General features: G+C 57.2%; 2 protein-coding genes across 5 annotated transcripts; one reads left to right on the top strand and one right to left on the bottom strand.

The window, feature by feature from the left end:
- The first annotated feature begins 514 nt into the window (after positions 1–514).
- Positions 515–7,854, top strand: Syde1 (synapse defective 1, Rho GTPase, homolog 1 (C. elegans)). 2 transcript variants are annotated; one of them, XM_005406089.2, is made up of 9 exons: positions 515–737; positions 2,225–2,264; positions 2,633–2,959; positions 3,129–3,773; positions 3,950–4,164; positions 4,933–5,059; positions 5,269–5,429; positions 6,001–6,226; positions 6,519–7,854. In XM_005406089.2, the coding sequence occupies exons 1-9, from the start codon at positions 717–719 to the stop codon at positions 6,917–6,919; spliced, it is 2,163 nt and encodes a 720-aa protein (XP_005406146.1). In that variant the 5' UTR covers positions 515–716; the 3' UTR covers positions 6,920–7,854. The 2 variants fall into 2 exon arrangements, with proteins under 2 accessions (XP_005406146.1, XP_005406145.1); XM_005406088.2 differs by lacking the exons at positions 515–737; positions 2,225–2,264 and adding an exon at positions 981–1,143.
- Ilvbl (ilvB (bacterial acetolactate synthase)-like) lies at positions 7,854–17,131 on the bottom strand. Of its 3 annotated transcripts, none has more exons than XM_005406091.2 (17): positions 16,755–17,131; positions 16,537–16,606; positions 16,166–16,328; positions 14,554–14,755; positions 14,293–14,420; positions 14,072–14,210; positions 13,883–13,994; positions 12,527–12,626; positions 12,302–12,399; positions 12,048–12,184; positions 10,479–10,613; positions 9,253–9,367; positions 9,000–9,169; positions 8,854–8,924; positions 8,704–8,775; positions 8,445–8,550; positions 7,854–8,317 (listed from the first exon to the last, which is right to left on the bottom strand). In XM_005406091.2, the coding sequence occupies exons 3-17, from the start codon at positions 16,316–16,318 to the stop codon at positions 8,139–8,141; spliced, it is 1,917 nt and encodes a 638-aa protein (XP_005406148.1). In that variant the 5' UTR covers positions 16,319–16,328; positions 16,537–16,606; positions 16,755–17,131; the 3' UTR covers positions 7,854–8,138. The 3 variants fall into 3 exon arrangements, with proteins under 3 accessions (XP_005406148.1, XP_005406151.1, XP_005406150.1); XM_005406094.2 differs by having other exon boundaries at positions 16,954–17,131; XM_005406093.2 differs by lacking the exon at positions 16,537–16,606.
- Between the last annotated feature and the right edge of the window lie 428 nt (positions 17,132–17,559).

Raw genomic sequence — 17,559 nt, 5'->3', positions numbered from 1 at the left:
CAAGAAGGAGGTCATTAGGTCACTGGACTGTGCCCTCAGAAGAAATTCAGGCAGTTCTCAGGGATAAGTAGGTTGTTATAATAGTGAGCCCCACCCCAACCCCACAGAGTGGCTCTCTGACTTCCTGTCTGGGGATAGGATCTTGCCCCTTCTTTCCACTTTTCTCTCCTGCATTGTGATGCTTAAAGCCTGGCACCTTTGCCAGCACCAAGCTGGTGGACCTCCAGAACTGTGAGTTAAACAAACCTCTTTGCTTTATAAAGTTACCACTCTTGGATCTTTCATTATCCTAATGAAAAACTCATTGATACATCGTATGACTGAAGATGCCTCCAGGTAAACCTGTTTCTCCTCTCTCCCATTTTTTGTGCCACTCCTAGCCAGGGAACCCTCTCCACTGAGTAGACAGTAATGCCAGTTCTGCCCTGTCCCTATTCCCCACCCACAGCAGCAGTGAGCGTCATAAAGCAGCTGTTTACACCAAGTGTTGGGACAGTCTTTTAAAACAACCGCAGGAACTGGAATGTGGGCTGAGAGGTTATAAGCAAGCTGGATGAGGAGGCAGCCAGGGGTGGCATTGAGGGGACCAAGGAAGAGGGTCAGCGGAGAGCAGGCTATTGAAAGGAGTGATGCTAGGGCTTGGGCCAAGTTGAAGTCATGGATGGAAAGGGAAGAGGAGGGTTGCGTGTTGGGGTTGCGTGTTGGAGACAGACCAGATGCCATCATCTAGAGAGAGGGTAAGAGGGCAGCTTAGCGCCAGGCCTGTGCCAATCAATTCCCAGTTGGAGCAGAGGAGGGCAGCCTGCAGCCCCCATTCTGCTCCCTCCAGGCCCAGGGCAACTACATCTCCCAGCAACGCCTGCTCGCCCGGGCAGCTGGAAGGGGAAGGGAAAAAAAAAAAAAGTTTGGGCCAAACATTCCCGGAATGCGCTTCCTGTCCGCGGCCGGGGCGCTGGGCGGGCTGGAGGCCTGGGCGGGGCGCGGGGCGGGGCGGGACACGGGGATGGGCAGGGGGACGCACTCAGCTCCCTCGGCTCGGCCGCCCGGGCCCCAGCATGGCCGAGCCGCTACTGTGGAAAACCTTCTCTCGCCTTCGAGGCCGGGAGAAACTTCCCCGGAAAAAGTCAGATGCCAAGGAGCGCGGTGAGGGGCCCGGGATGGGGCAGAACAGGGAGGCAAGGAACGGCGCGCGCGGCCCGGGGTCCCAGGACCCCAGGAAGAGGGACAGCTGGCGGGACAGTGGCGCCCCAAGGAGCCCCCTGCGGGTCGGGGCGCACGCGGGGTGCGCGGGGCTCCTGGGAGCCGGGGGCTGCGGGGATTTGGGGGGCGCGGACCGTTACGTGCGGGCAGCCGGGATGGTTCCATGGAAGGCCCGGGAGGGGGCCTCTCCCCGACAGGAAATGGGGTGGCGAGGAGGAGGGGCGGGAGGCCAGGACGCTGCGGGGGGCACCACGATGGGACCTGGGAAGGAGCCGTGGTCCTGCATCCCACAACCTCCTGTCCACGCACTGCTGTTGCTGTGCCTGCCTTGGGCAGCCTGGGGAGACTGTCCCCTTTATACACATGGGGAAACTCCCGTTTATACAGATAGGGAAACTGAGGCACGTGGCAGTTGCGGTGGCTTGCGCAGGGCCGGTGGAGTGAATTAAACAGTGATCTGGCCGATGCTACTCATAACTGGCCTCTGAGACGGGCTCCTGGGAGGTAGGAATCAGAGGTGGCCAAGAGAAGGGGTCAAGGAACAGCAAGCCAAGACCTTAGGGAAGCTGGAGCTTCATGGGAGGAGGGGAGGTGTCTGGGAAGGAACCAGTTAAAGGAGAGCGGCTCCACCACTGCACTGATCTGACCTCTCCTCCCCAGCTCTTCCCAGAGATTCCAAGGTTCCCAGAGACGCAGAAGGGACGGGGGTGCCCACACATAAACACACACAGGAAATAGTCCGTGATGTCAGACGGGATGGAGCAAACAGGAGACCACAAGGCCTTGACTGTGGGCTCTGGGCTGGGCTAGGGACAGGACCCACCCCAGGGTGGGAGCAGAGTTTGGGTTGCAGGTGAAGGGCACTGTCAACCTGCTTCTGTCTCCACAGCAGCACAAGCCAGCGTCCGCACTGGGGCAGGGCGGGGGGGTGAGCTTGGTGGGGACATGGTGTCTAGGGAGCCCTTCCCACACTGCGCCCCCGGAAGCCCTCCTGGAGGTGAGCGCTATGTCTCTTCTTCCGCAGGAAGATGCTGCAGCTCAGGAAAGGGAAGGGACTCACTCAAGTAAGTCCACCCAGTGAGCAGGGACAGGACCTGCTAGGATTAACGAGGGGGCTGGAAGAGTAGAAACTAGATCAGAGGGCCTAAGGGCCCATAACCTGGGCCCTGAGGCTGGAAGGACTCAGCCCAGTTTGGAATGCTAGGAACTGAGCTGGCGACCAAGGAGATCGCTGGCCTGCGGCTGCCCATTCCACAAAAGACAGCAGGTCCCTAGGGGCAATGACTGAGGCCTCAGGACAGGACAGGGCATCCCACGTGTCAATCAGTGGCGTGGAATGAAGGTCAGTACTAAGCTGACTCCAAGAGCCCTAGGCTGGGGCTGTTTTGGGAGTGCTGGGGCCCTGCATCTCACTCCCTTTGTTCCCCTCCAGGCCGCCCAACCCAGCGCCTAGAGCCCACCTCACCAGAGCCGGAACCCCAGACCCTTGAAGGGTCCCAGACTGGAGCAGAGGGATACCCCAGCCCCGAAGCACCTCGGAGCCCTGCATGGGGGGCATATCTGCAAAGCCTGGAGCCTAGCAGCCGCAGATGGGTGCTGGGAGGGGTCAAACCACCTGAGGAGACTCCTCTGGGGCCAGGGATACCTAGCAGTGGGGAACCTGCTGGCGAGATCTGGTACAACCCCATCCCTGAGGAAGACCCCAGACCCCCAGCACCTGAGCCAGGCTCTGCTGAGCCAGAGAGCCCAACCCACCAAGGTAGGTACAAATGTCACCCTGGTTACTACCTTCACCTCTGCATATCCCAGTGGCCACAGCCTCACCCCTACACCCTGGATGACAACCTCACCCCTAACCTTAGGTGACCACAGCCTCAAACTCCTGGCTGGGCCCAGGCTCTGAACCCTGAAGTCTGCTCTCCTCGCAGGTGCAGCCCCCGCCAGCCCCCCAACCAAAACCTCCCGCACCAAGTCCCCAGGCCCCGCCAGGCGCCTCTCCATGAAGATGAAGAAGCTCCCCGATCTTCGGCGTCGCCTGAGCCTGCGAGGCCCCAGGGCTGGCCGAGAGCGTGAGAGGGCTGCCCCAGCGGGCTCTGTCATCAGCCGCTACCACCTGGACAGCAGTGTGGGGGCCTCTGGGAGGACAGCAGCAACTGGGAGCACTCGGAGCCCCAGGGCTGGGTACCTCAGTGATGGCGACTCCCCTGAGCGCCCAGTGGGGCCCCCATCATCCACTGCCTTTCAGCCCTATGAAGCAGGCCCACCAGCCCGCGTGCCCCCGGCTGCACTCTGGGGCCGCCTCAGCCTGCACCTATATGGGCTGAGGGGGCTGCGGCCAACACCAGGGGCCACCCCAAGAGACCTCTGCTGCCTGCTACAAGTGGATGGGGTGGCACGGGCCCGCACAGGGCCCCTTCAAGGAGGGCCAGACTTCCTGCAGCTGGACCACACCTTTCACCTGGAGCTGGAGGCTGCCCGGCTACTACGAGCTCTGGTGCTTGCTTGGGACCCTGGCGTGAGGCGGCACCGGCCCTGTGCCCAGGGCACTGTTCTGCTGCCCACAGTCTTCCGAGGTAAGACATAGGATTTAAGGCTGGAAGGACAGGGTGCAGCACCCAGCCCAGAGTGCCCCCTCCCCTAAAGTGTCCAGAGAGTTGGGCTCTAGGGGAAAAGTGTTACCTGGATTAGGAGAGGCTGGGACCCAGGAACCTGTGGGACACTCGTGGCCCACATCTTCTTGTATCCTCAGGCTGCCAGGCCCAGCAGCTGGCCGTCCGCCTGGAGCCCCAGGGGCTGCTCTATGCCAAGCTTACCCTGTCAGACCAGCAGGAAGCACCCACCATGGCTGAACCCCGTGTCTTCGGGCTGCCCCTGCCGCTGCTAGTGGAGCGGGAGCAGCCCCCGGGCCAGGTGCCTCTCATCATCCAGAAGTGTGTTGCACAGATCGAGCGCCGAGGGCTGCGGGTGAGCCCCTGTGCCTTCCCCGTTGGCCCCCAGTATTTAGATCCAGTCCCCAGCACTCCCAGTGTATGAACACGAGACCCTCCATCAGCCTACCCTACTCCTAATTTAAACCCCAGCCTAGACAGGCCAGGAGTCCTCTCCTCTCAGATCACCGCAGCCAGGTCAGAGCCCTGGTTCATCTGTCCGTTCAGTAATAGGACCTGAGCCCCCCTGGAACTCAGTCTCCTGGGAGAAAGGCATGACTAATAGGTCACAAAGGTGAAAGTGGCTTGGATGCTGGGTGTGGTGGAGCACTCCTGCAACCCCAGCATGTGGGAGGCTGGGGCATGAGAATTACAGCAAGTCTGAGGCCAGCCTGGACCATGCTGTTCAAGACCAACCTGAAACACATAATAAGACCTAGTCCCAAAAACCAAAAAGAAAGAAAGAAGTGGCTGGGAAGAACCTGGCAGCTGCAAGAGCTTAAGGCAGGACCTGACTTGATTGGGGTACTCAGGGAAGGCTTCCTGGAGGAGGACATGACAAGTGATCTGAGAAGCCAGAGGAAGTGGTAGAAGCAGAAGGTTTATGAGGCCACACTGTCCAGGCAGCGAGGGTGGGGATCCAATGACAGATGTCACAGGAGCAGAAACACAACCGAGGCTTCTTACAGCCGTGCCACCCTCCCAGCCCATAGTGTCACCTTCCTGGCCAGACCTCCAGCCCCCACAGCAGTAGGCCCTGATTAGTGTGCAGCCCAGACAGGACACCCTCTCTCCCCACCCCTAGGTAGTAGGCTTGTACCGTCTGTGTGGCTCAGCAGCAGTGAAGAAAGAGCTTCGGGATGCCTTTGAGCGAGACAGTGCGGCTGTCTGCCTCTCCGAGGACTTATACCCTGACATCAATGTCATCACAGGTCAGCATGACCCCCATCACCTTTGCAGGCTCATCTCCTTTCAACCCTGAGCTCAAGGCTGGGCTGGTGGTCCTGCTGACCCCTCTGGTGTAACCTTGTTTGCACTCTCCTGCACCTGTCCTCCTCTTCCCCCCTACTCCCAGTCCCAGGGAACCCTCTGGTCTCAGAACCCACTGATGCCCTGACTGCAGGGGGTTCTGTGTCCACAGGCATCCTCAAGGATTATCTTCGAGAGCTGCCCACCCCACTCATCACCCAGCCCCTTTATCAGGTGGTCCTGGAGGCCATGGCCCGAGGGCCCCCAAGCAGAACTCCCCCAAGTCCTGAGGGTACCCGAGGGCTCCTCAGCTGCCTGCCAGATGTGGAAAGGGTGAGTTGGCCCTGGTGAGTGCGGTGGGAAATGGGGTGAGCAATACCAGAAGAGCTCTTCACCTCTTCCTGAGCCTGTGATAGGCATGAACTTGTGGGACCATCACACCCCTACAAAGCAAGTGCTACTGGTATTTTCATTCATGGATTGGGAAGCCAAGGCCCAGAGCAGTTGAGTGAGCTGCCCAAGGATGCACAGCCAGGATATGTTAAAAATGTAAACTCTCAAGACAGGTCTGCCAACCTGCCGCAAGGAAAGTTCCTGGCTGTGAGATCGTAAGTCTTTTCTCCCTCTGCACCTCAATACCTTCATCTGTAAAATGGGATTCACGGCAATCCCACCTAACCCACAGGAGTGGGATGGAATCTCAGCTCAGCCACTCCAAAGCTAAACTGCCCTTGGCTTCAGTCTGCCCTCTAGCTAAATAGGGTCAAGCTAATAGCTCGGCCACCTTCCAACTGTGAGACCTTAGACCTCAGTTTCCCCACACTGGGTCTCCTTGGTCTCCCACAGACAGGGCCCTGACTTTGCCTGCCTCATGCCCTCCTTCCCCTCCTAACCCTCTCTCCAGGCCACGCTGACTCTTCTCCTGAACCACCTGCGCCTTGTCTCCTCCTTCCACGCCCACAACCGCATGACCCCGCAGAATCTGGCCGTATGCTTCGGGCCTGTACTGCTGCCGTCGCGCCAGGCACCCGCCCGGCCCCGCATCCGCGGCAGTGGCCCAGGAGTCACCAGCGCGGTGGACTTCAAGCGCCACATTGAAGTGTTACACTACTTGCTGCAATCTTGGCCAGGTGAGCCCACCCAAGGCCTGGGCCACCAATCCAGGCAGGCTGTTATGGCGACGCCTTCATGAGCATCCAATCAGAGTCCGGTTAAAGCAAGCCACGCCCCCTCATAGATCTGACCAATGCACCATTGCTGCGGCCAGAGGCCCCACCCCTCAGCATGCCAATCAGAAGCCTGGCTGCCTAAGCAACCAATTCAGCCCTTACCAATGAAATCTTAATCCAGTCCAAGGCCTTGCCCTCCCAAAGGGCCTAGTTGTGTGCGACATCATTACAAGCGCTCCCTCTGTTCCCTCAGATCCCTGCTGGTCCCCAGAGGCTCCAGACGTCGCCCCAAACTTGCGGCCCAAACAACAGCCATCCCTGCACTTGCCGCTAGCGAGCCCCGAGGTGGTAACTCGGCCCCGCGGTCGCGGAGGCCCGGAGAGCCCCCCAAGCAACCGTTATGCCGGCGACTGGAGTGTTTGTGGGCGGGACTTCCTGCCGTGTGGGCGCGACTTCCTGTCCGGGCCTGACTACGACCACGTGACAGGCAGTGACAGCGAGGACGAAGATGAAGCCGGTGAGCAAAGAGGCACAGCTGACTTCGAAGATGAGTTTGATGCACCCTTCAATCCGCACCTGAATCTCAAAGACTTCGATGCCCTCATCCTGGACCTGGAGAGAGAGCTCGCCAAGCAAATAAATGTATGCCTCTGAACACGTGGAACAGGGCGGGCCCCTCGTTACTAAGGCAAGGCCCTTAGTGACCTAAGGACCAGAAGTGTTGCTTAGGCCGAGCTCCTGGTTGCTAAGGGAGTTGCCAAGGCACCAGCCTCCTCATTTAAAAGTCATTCCCAGTTTCGAAAGTGTCCTTATTTGGGCACTAGTTGTAAGGCCAGGCACAGGACTTGAGGGACTGGCCATCTTTCCTGAGCACCAGGACTTATTTGCCTCTTGTTGCCAAAAGGCAGTTCTGCTTGCTAGGCTGGCCTCTCTTGACCCCCTTTGCTGGGGTACACGCCAGTTACTGTGAGCATCACTCGGGGTGCTGAGACACCCCGGGTGAGTCCTCTTGCTGCCAACCAAATCAGTATTAGCTTTGAGCACTGCACTCTGTTTCTCCCTCCTTTGGCGGACGCAAGGACTATCATGAGGTGCTGTTGGAGGGTGGGCAGCCCCTATTCTGGGCTCCAGCTAGATAGGAGCAGCCTGGGGCTTATAAAAAAACAGCTGGTTTCCCCACCCTCTTTTCCAGGGAAGACCCCATGGTAGGCCTCCAACTAGCCAATGGGGAAAGATGGCGGCGTCTGGCCCCTGCCTTCCTCTCCTCCCCTTCCCCAGAAAAAATTAAGCACTTAGCCCCTCCCTTTCAGAGGGGCCTCCCCACCTGAAGTGTCAGGCTGGGGCACTTTGGTACGAAACCTATTTATTGCCTCCGTGCATGTGTGTGTCTGTGTCTGAGGACTAGTGTGCATGGACCTGCCTGGAGAGCAGGTTGAGGGACTTCCAGGGACCACGGAGGGGTTAAGATTTAACCCTGCTAGGTACCCCAGAATCCCCAGTAGTCCAGTGGGAGAGTAAGGTCCCCTTCCTGTTTCCCTCTTCTTTCCCTCACCTCCATCTTTGTGAACAATAAATCAGTATGCACAGGTTTTGTGACTTGAGTCCTTCGACCCATGTGGGCCAGAGGTGGTTTATTTGGTCTGTAAGAGCAGAGGGGAGATAGTGCAGTTAGGCCTGGGGAAACAAAGGCCCAAAGCTCTTCGGGGCTGCCAACATGCCCCCAGGAGCTTTAATCCTCCATCCCCTCAACTCAGAGGGTTGTGCAGTCACTGGCCGTGTGGGATAGGTCCAGCACAGGCAAGGATAAGACTCCAGACCAGCCAGGCACAGTCCAGGTGCAGGAAGTAAGCCAAGCATACTGACCCTGGAGGTTCTATACGGAAATGGAGCCGTCGCGGAAGTCTGTCCTCCCAATGAGGATGTTGACCACAACCGGGTGGCCATCTTGGCACTGCTGCTGGCCATCACGGAGCACCTTGACCACCTGGTCTTCATTCTCCCGTGAGAGCAGCAGGCCCCGGGCCCCGAGACCTATTGCTGCCTTGTGATAATCTAAAAGAGGAGATAAAGTCAGACCCAGCCCACTAGGTAGCCAGCCCAGGAGAGGAACATAAGCCTAGCTGGGCCGAAAACAGGACCTGTCAATTCTACCCACACATGCCCAGCCGAGACCCCTTACCAGTGTAGGCCAGGCCACAGGCCACATTGCTGCCCAATCTGGGCACCTGCTCCCGAGAAATCTGGGTCCAGCCAGCATCATTCCCTATCAAGGCTATCACTGGGATCTGCAGAAAAAGATGAGTTAAGCCTTCACCCCAAAGGCCTGGCCAGCCAAACATCAAGGCCTCTGGCTGACAGACAATGCCATCCCACCTCAGGAGTTCCAGACATCTCCCAGGACCCCGGGCTCTAAGCTTCCCTCAGGGCAGCCTGGTCACCTTGTGTCTGACGAATGTGTCAAACTCGATTAGGCTGTACCCAAAGGCTCCATCCCCAAACAGGCACCAGACCTGGTAGAGGGGGATCCGGCATGGTTAGAGTGATTCATGGCCCGAAAGGCACCAAGTCTCCCACATCCAGTGCCTCACCTCAGCATCCGGCTGGCACAACTTGGCCCCAAGTGCAAACCCTGCACCAACTCCCAGAGTCCCAAAGGCCCCTAGAAAAACAGAGAGCAGCTAACTGTGAAGGATCCAGAAAGTGAAAGCTGCGCAGGGTATGGGCCCTTCCTTACCAGGATCGAGCCAGCGCAGGGGCCCACGGGGCTGTACGAGGTAGGCAGCAGTGGCCACAAAGTCCCCACCATCAACCACAAGAAAGGCGTTGTCAGGTAGAGTTTCCTCCACCAGCTGCAGCACCCGCACTGGGTTCAGGTGCTGGGCTACAGGGCTCGCTGCCTTCTCCCTGCAACAGGTTGATGAGGGTCAGCAGGGTCGCCCGCAGCCTGCTGGAAAAGCCCCTTCCCGTTATGCTCCCCATAGACCCACCGGTAGGTCTGCTCCTTCTGCCGGTCAGCTTCGCGTAACTCCTCTATCCAGTCTGCAGCCCACATCTGGCCCTGAAGGCCTTGTACCAGCTTCAGTGTAAAGGAGCCCACATCTCCTGGTGGAGGAAGAGGCCACAGTTGCAGAGCAGTGCTGTCTGCCCAGTGCCAGAGGCCAGAAGACAGCAAGAAGCCAACAGCAACATCCAAGCAGAGGAGATGGAAGCAGGCCAGGACTGCTGCAAGGGCAAAGCAGATGAAAGGCACCCCAGGGCCTGCCAGAACCAGGCAAGGGCAGTCTGGATGAGAGGGAAGCAACACCAGCGAAATGAGATTTAGGGAGTACGGAGAGCTCAAACCAAAGTTGGATCCATGATCCCCCTCTCCCTCACACTTCACATCACAAAGGCCTAACAATTCAGCCTCCAAAATGCATTGATAAAAACAGCTCCACTGTGGGCTGGGGAAGTAGCTCAGTAGTAGAGCACTTGCTTTGCATGCAAAAGGCCCAGAACAACCAGAAAACCTGCTCTAACCATCAAGCAGCGGTCTCAAACACAGGCACACAGGCGGTCACAGCTTTGGTCAGTGCAGTGAAGGCATAAACAGCCTAAGATAGGTTTCTCACCATCCCACTTGAGAAATGATCAAGTGGAAGCTCAGAAACATTCAGTTTCTCACCCAGTCCATCCCCACTCCAGGCCCTGCCATTGCTCCTCCTGGCCCTTTTTAGCAGCCCTGCCTGCCTCTTCCTGTCCCCCTTCCAGTCTGCTGCCCACCAGCTGCTTGAGTGGATCTTCCCAAACGAACACAAAGATACCACTTCTTCTCTGCTTAACCCAAGAGTACCTGTCACCTATGAGTGAGTCAAGGGAGTCTTCAAGAGAGTTCAATGTCTTTAGAACCATGGGCAAAGCAGGGCATGGGACTGAAATCAGGAAACACAGGATGATAGAAAAGCGCAGGCGCCAATGAGCTCTCTGTCCTAAGGACAATGGGCCGCATGGCAGGGTGTGTCTCTGGGCACGTGATATGCACATTTCCCTCCCATTTCTTCCTACAAAGGCACCCGTGGGCCTGAGAGCCAAGTATGTGTCTCCGGTTATGTTAGGACCAGGGCGAGGGCCTGGGCCTGGGCCTTCATCTCTGACACCCAACTCAAGGCAGGTGCAGTATAAGCCAGAAGGAGAAGGAGGACCACATATGTGGTGGGGACACCGCAGAGCTCACCCTGCACGGCCTCCTGGGGCTTCCAAAAGATGTCTGAGTTCAGCAGCATCTCCTCCTTGTTCCGATTGATGACAATGATCTTGCTGCGGCGGCTCAGGACGCGGCCATAGGAGAGGCGGAAGTCACACACGGTTCCTGGGGCGAGGGACAGGGTATCAGTACACAGAGGCCCAGCGTCCTGGGCAATGCCCAAAACCTCACCTCAGATCCACTGTCACTGACGATAAACGGGTCCCTGTGCTTTTTTGCAATGACCCTGCAGCTCTCAAATCAGGGCTGACCTCAGGAGTGGCTCTGGTCATTAAGGTGGGGCAGAAGCAATGGTCAACCATTCCTGAGAACAGATTTTAAGCGGCCTCAAAAGCCAGGAGTGCGGCTCAGTATAGAGCCTTTGCCTAGCTTGTGTGAGACCCTGGTTCCATCCCCAGCACTGCAAAAAAGGAAGAATAGGGAGAAGGGAGGAAGGGAAGGAGGGAAGAAGGGGAAAGGAAAACAATGTTTCTCATTCTCCACTCAGTGACCCAGCCTGGCTGGCCAACTGAGGACGCAGAACACAGTGCGCACTGGGTGCTGGCGGAGACGCAGCTGAAGCATTCTACACCCTCCAGGGCCGGCCGGCCCCAGACAGACAGACCAGCCGCAGCCCCACCGGGATCGCACGGCAGCCTCCCTGCTGACTTGACTCCCAACTCACGAACTAGCCCGGCCAAATCCGAAGGTGAGGGCGTCTTTTCTATTGTTTTCTTATTTTGTTTTTACAGTGCTAGGTTTGGAACCCAGGCCATGCTAAGCAAGTATCTATCACTAAGCTGAAACCCCAGCCCCACATGTTGAGAAATCATAAAAGCATCCTAAACCATTACGTCTGGGGATGGCTATTACAGTCTCGCATCGCATAAGCACACTTCTGTCAACAACATACATACACCTCTGGTCCTGTGTGATGACACAGCCTCGGGACACTGTACCACCCTGGTTTGTGTAGTACATTTGGTGATGATCACATGACAACAAAATGGACTCATGACCCATTTCTCTGAATGTATATCCCTGTCGTTAAGCAGTGCACAACTATACACAGCAAGAGCCCAGTCAGGTGTGGTGGAAGTCACACACCTCTCAGCCCAGCACTCTGGGAGGCTGAGGCAGGAGGAAAAGAAGTTTCAGCCCAACCTGGTCAATTCAGAGACTCAGTGAAACCCTGTCTGAAAATAAAAAATAAAAAAGGGTTGAGATGTAGCTCAGTAGGAAGGCCTCGGGTTCACTAGTACTAAGGAAAAGGTTGGGGGGGGGGGGATATGCCTTATTACACATCTGTCAGGATTCAAAACATTTTATGTGAAAATATGTGTGAGACATAGTAGGTGCCCACAAGGCGTTTGTCCTCAGGGGTAAGCTGTGTCAAGGTTCACTTTAATTTCAAGTTCAGAGTCGTTCCAAGCCTTTGAAATGGGAAGGAGATGAAGCAGAGGCAAGAGGGTGCAGTGACAGGCCGGTGGGGCACCAGGGAAAAGGGGTAGAGTCACAGTGGGGAGGGGCTCTCAGAGAGAGGAAGGGGCTGAGGCCCACCTGCCAGGATGACGACATCCGCCTTCTTCAGGGCTGCGCCACGGTTCTGCCGGATGTGGAGGGGGTGGTTGCGGCCCAGCAGCCCCCGGGCCATCCCCCCTAAGAAGCAGGGGATGCCCAGGGTCTCCACGGCAGCCCTGGACATCCAGGCAGAGCAGAGGTCAGTGTAGCCAAGGGTCTGCCCCTCCCGGCAAGGCACCAGAAGACCAGGGACCAGGGACACGATGCTGGTGGCAGGGCTGGGGGATCCTCACCGAAGCTTGTTGGCGGGCGTCGGGGGCAACAGAGCCTGACTGCCCAGCAGCAGCAGGGGCCTCTTAGCCCTGCTCACGATCTCCACACAGCGCTGAACCTGACGTAAGAGTTAGGGTTCAAAGGGTCATCCCTGAGTCACCACCGCCCTCAGTATTGGCTCAGGGAGAGGGTCTACAGGTCCCGGCCAGGTGGGAGTCCTAGGCCAGGGGAGGGAGGTGAGTCACCTGCTGAGGGGATGCCTGGGGGATGTCCAAGGGCAGGGGCCCCTCAGGCTGAGGCTCCCATGCACCAGCAAAGAGGTTAGCCAGGCAATTCTGTAAATACCTGTGGGAGGAGCAGAAGGAGCCAAGTTACTGGGAGCCCAGGAGCTAAGGAAGGCCAGGGGCTAGGAGGGGGCTGGAAGCAAAGGAGAAAGGACCAGGATAGACAGAGAATGACCTAGAGTAGTGATGGTGAACCTTTTAGAGCTTTCAATGATTGCATAAGCTGGCTGTGGCACGTGGGCCATAGGTTCACCATCACTGAACTAGAGACACCAAGCAGCTGGATCTCCAGCTGTTTGCCCCAGATGCCTCTGAAAGCCATGCCAGTTTGACACAGCACTGCTACCGCAATAAGCAATTCAAGCCCAGGTGCCTGGATGGGGACCATGGCTGCAGGTCAGGACGTGGGCTTGGGCCCCAGCTCCATCCTAAGCTTCAACCATCTGTGTACTTAAGCATAAGGCACTCTGCAAAACACTCAACCTGTGGGAGTTACTAACGTCATCCTCGCTGGCTTCTTACAATACTTGTCTCCTTATTCACTGGGCCGTGGGCCTTGAGTTTCCTTAAGGCCCTGTGTGGGGCCCCTGGAGACACAAAGAGAAATCTTGTCCAGGTCTTGCCCTCAAGAAACACTCAATCCAGCTAGAAACAGGCCCGAGAGCAATGGCAGGAAGTGGTCAGGGCTCGGAGCCAAGAGCCTGCTTTGTCTATGGGGTCAGGATTGCAGAAAAGATGATAAAGTCAAAGACAGAACTATGGGAATCCACAGTTTAAAGGGAATGAAAAGGAAGAAAGAGGCAGCTTTGCAAAAGAGAGTGACGGGGGAGGGGGGAGGAGGAGAGAGAGAAAACAAGGGAAGAAGGGGATCAGCAGGCCAGGGAGCAAAACATTAGGAACAAGCCCACAGAACAAAATCACTACTGCTCAAGCCGGCCCTCCTAGCACCTCTCACATACCCAGAGCACAGGGAGCCGTTCTGTCCATCAAGGTCACCCAGACCTGTGCTAGGACATGGCACATTACCCGGGCTTAGTTAATATTTAGAAGGGGAGGAGTGGGTACAGGCAAAGGAGCCCTCCAAGCTCACCCCCTGCTCAGCTGCTGCCGCAAAGGCTACACCCTGCTTTCCAACCCAACAAGTCCACTCCAGCCTCAGGACCTTTGAAAATGCTGTTCCTACCACCTAGATTGCTCTGCCCACAGCTGGCCCCCCTGGGGCCATAGGCAAACCAGTGAGTAAGACAGAAATAGAAAAGGCTGCAGGAGACAGCAGAGGACAGAAGAGGGCGCAGTGGGGATGATGGCATTATTCACCAAGATATCACTAGACCCATGAGGCCCTTTGGCGGCTTGGCTGGCACCATCTCCTTCTGGACCATGAAGTAGGGGTACAGCACATCAAGAGGCAGCTCCACAAACACAGGACCTGTGGGTAAGGAGAAGAAGCTGAGCCTAGGACACTGTGCTCAGCCCCTGACCAGCCCAGCACCCTGCCCCACCTACCTGGGGTACCCGACTGGGCAGCGGCCATCGCGGCCCTCAGTGTGGGCACAATGTCCCGCACTCTCCGCACAGACACACAGAACTTGCAGAGCGGCCGGAACAGGGACATCTGATCGATGGCCTGGAGCGCACCCCGTTTCTGGCACAACAGGGTAGGCCAGTTACTGTGGGAGCCCCTAGAGCCCTCCTGGGGTCCCCACCACCCCGTAAATACCGAGTACCTGCAGCAAGGTACTAGCAGCTCCAGCTAGAAGCAGAATCGGGGACTGCGCCACCTGAGCATTCTTCACTGCGGTCACCGTGTTAGTGAGACCAGGACCGGCTGTCACTGCCGCCACACCCACAGTCCCTGGAACACACCCCGTCATGGCCATGCCCACCCTCCTGGCCATCCTCCTACCCCCACAAATCCCCTGCCACTCACTCTCAGATGCCTATGCCACTGCCCCACCAGCCGCCAGCCTTCTCCGCTCTACCCTCACCTGTCAGGCGAGCCACGGCATCTGCAGCAAAGACTGCTGTGACCTCATGGCGTGTGTCCACCACGCGGATGCCCAGCTTCTCACAGGCCACCAACAACGGAGAAATGTGCCCACCAACCAGAGTGAAGAGGAACCGCACACCATGGGCCCTCAGCACGGCTGCCACATTTTCCCCACCATGCCGGACGCTCGTTTCGTCCACCTGGGCCACCAGAGAGAAGAGCAACATGGTCAAGGAGCCAGGCACAGTTATCCAGCACTGAGGGAGGCTGAAGCAGGAGGATCACAAGTTTGAGTCGCACTGGGACAACTTAGTGAGACTCTATCTCAAAATAACTAAAAAGGGCAGGAGATGCAGCTCAGTGGTAAAGCAACCCTGGATTGGATCAAAAACACAAACACTGTCAAGGGCTAGGGGAGCTGAGAGAGGGGACAGAAATAGGGACTAAAGTCAGAGGAATTGGATATTGGTTAAATGGTTAAATACACACCATAGTATAGATTAGGCCCAGAGCAAGGTATATCATCTGATCAAAGCCTCTTGTCTTTATATTTCTTGCGCAGGTAAGAACACCAAGATTTGCCCAAGAAAGATTCAAAGTCCAACAGAACCCACATTCTTAACTGCCACACTGTTACACCGCATGCCTCAGGGATGTGGGGAAATCAGGAGGTGAGGATAGGAAAAATGTAAATACAGAAGGCAGGAGAGTTTGGCCAGGGGTAGTAAGCTACCAGCTGGGCCTCCTGCCTGCTCTGTCCTATCCCTGCAGGGCATGGCACCTGGACTCCTAATTCCATCCTACCTGGCTCCCTCCCAACAATGCTGAGCAGATCTGGGTCCAGCTGGCATGCTGCCAGCCACACATGACTGGAACCAAAGCACCTGCCCATACAAACTGCATGGAGGACCCTTAACCCCAGCATCCACACAGCCTGAAATCTCCACACATCTCCAGGCCAGCAGCATTGCTCTTGGCTAGAAGAAGGACTGGAGAGGAGGTCTGGGGAACAGGTCAATTTCTGACAGAGAAGCAAGTGGTTCAGAGAGAGACCTGTGAGGTCACCTGTTCCCAAACAGATCTGGGAAAAACTGCTCAACCACCTCTCTGGCCAAATAGGTCACCTGCAGCAAACTGCTGAACAACCTCTCTGGGCCTCAGTGTCCTCTTGTGGAAATGTGCAGAGAAACAGCAGCAAATACTTCCGGGGAGGTGGTGAGGGATATGTAAGAAAATCACAAGACAGCTGTCACAGTTACCCCTCTCCTGCCCACCACCGCTTCTGCCCATTGATCCCACTGGATTTAGGAAGCATAATCCCAGTGCTGTCTTTGCACTGCAAAAAGGACTCATGCCCCAGGGTAAGGAGATAAGGCAGGGTGTGACTGCCCAGGCAGCAGTTGCTTCCCTTATCTCTGACTAATGGCAAAGTTCAGGGCCCATATACGGCTTGGCAATGGGGCAAAGCCCTGAATAGAAACTTTCAGCCACCCATTCTGGACTAGTCAGGACTCGCTCTTCCTACCTGTTAAATGAGCCAGCCCGAAAGAGCACCCTAAGACCCTCCTTCTTTGGCACCCCCCAGCCGGCCTCCCCCAGTGCCCTGGCACCTTGTGCATCAGCTGATAGAAAAGCCCCAGTCTGTGAGCAGCCACCAGCAGGACAGCCACGAGCGTCCCGCATGCAAGAAGCAGGAACGAGAGGAAGGAACCCTCCGGAGCGGAGGCGGCGGCGGCGGCGGCGGCGGCGGTGGGGTTTTCCATGAGGCAACACCTAAGGGAAAGAGCGTAGTGCCAATACTGGGGCAGGACACATCTCCTAATCCGGAAGAAGGCGCGTCCCCAGTTGCGGCGCGCTTCCGAGCGGCCACGCCCCCAACTCTGTCAGACCACGCCCCACACTGTAGACTGAGCAAGCCCCCCCACACGCACACACACACACACACACACACACACACACACGGCCAGGCCACGCCTCCCACCTTCAGACCACGCCTCTCACGAAGGTGGGAGCAAAAGCCAGTCCGAGCAAGGACGGACGAGAGACGGGGCCTGCACACGAAACAACCGGTAGAGATAGGGCTCTTACGGATTGTCTTCATAACCCCCCGACCCACTTATGTCACCGCCACTCAAGCCAGGATACCATGAGTAAATGCAACGACAACGGCATCAAAACAAAGTATATTTTTGCACGTACCTGTATGTCAATCTATGGGCGGGAAGCCCCGCCCCTCGTTTACAAACGACTCAGAATCTCAGCCCAGTGGTGAGCCCGCCCCACGTCTTCAACAAGCAACCCGGCGCCACGCCCCCCCCCACCAGCTTGGAGCGTGCGACCCTCTGCCGAAACTATACTTCTACGCTTTAGAGAGCACGGAGCCCGAGCCTGACTCCACCCTAAGCCACGAGCGGAGGTCAAATAGCGTCAGGATGCTTCTCCAGCACCAGATCGACCTCTAGGGTCCTTCAACCTTCACCTACAAGAAACAGCCCTAACTCCAGCGGAATTCGGCGCCCTCTGTGTCACGTGACCCAGACGTGCACCCGCGCTCCTTCCTCCCACTTGGCTCAGCGGCACCCGTAGTCCGGCCCGATGCGCGTGCGCAGAACAGGAGCCACTCTCCGGGGAAACCACCCTTAAGAGCCCTATCTCTATTGGTCGCTTCGCGTGTAGGCCCCGCCTCCCCTCTCCTTTCATTGGCTTGTGTTGTAGACCTCAGGTCTCCTGCACTTCTTATCAGGAGCGCGGGTCGCTTTCCACACCAGCAGGGTCGTACCCTCCTTCACTTTTGCTGGGTGTGACAGCCACCTAGAGACCACCAACCGGGAGCCCATTCCGCGAAAGCCGCGGGCGAGTGCGGAGCCACCCCCCGCTCGCGATCCCGCCGGTACAGGAGCCGCCCCCCTGTGGACCAAGGAGTTCTTCTCTATGTGCCCTATCAGGCTCTTTTGCTGGTGACAGTCCTTGCTCAATAGCATTCCAGCTGTCCAGCTCCTGAAAA

Source organism: Chinchilla lanigera, unplaced genomic scaffold (genome assembly GCF_000276665.1).
Source record: "Chinchilla lanigera isolate Chin_1 unplaced genomic scaffold, ChiLan1.0 scaffold00094, whole genome shotgun sequence".
Classification (NCBI taxonomy): Eukaryota; Metazoa; Chordata; class Mammalia; order Rodentia; family Chinchillidae; genus Chinchilla; species Chinchilla lanigera.
The sequence above is the reverse complement of the archived record's forward strand: the minus strand, read 5'-3'. Positions and strand labels throughout refer to the sequence as shown.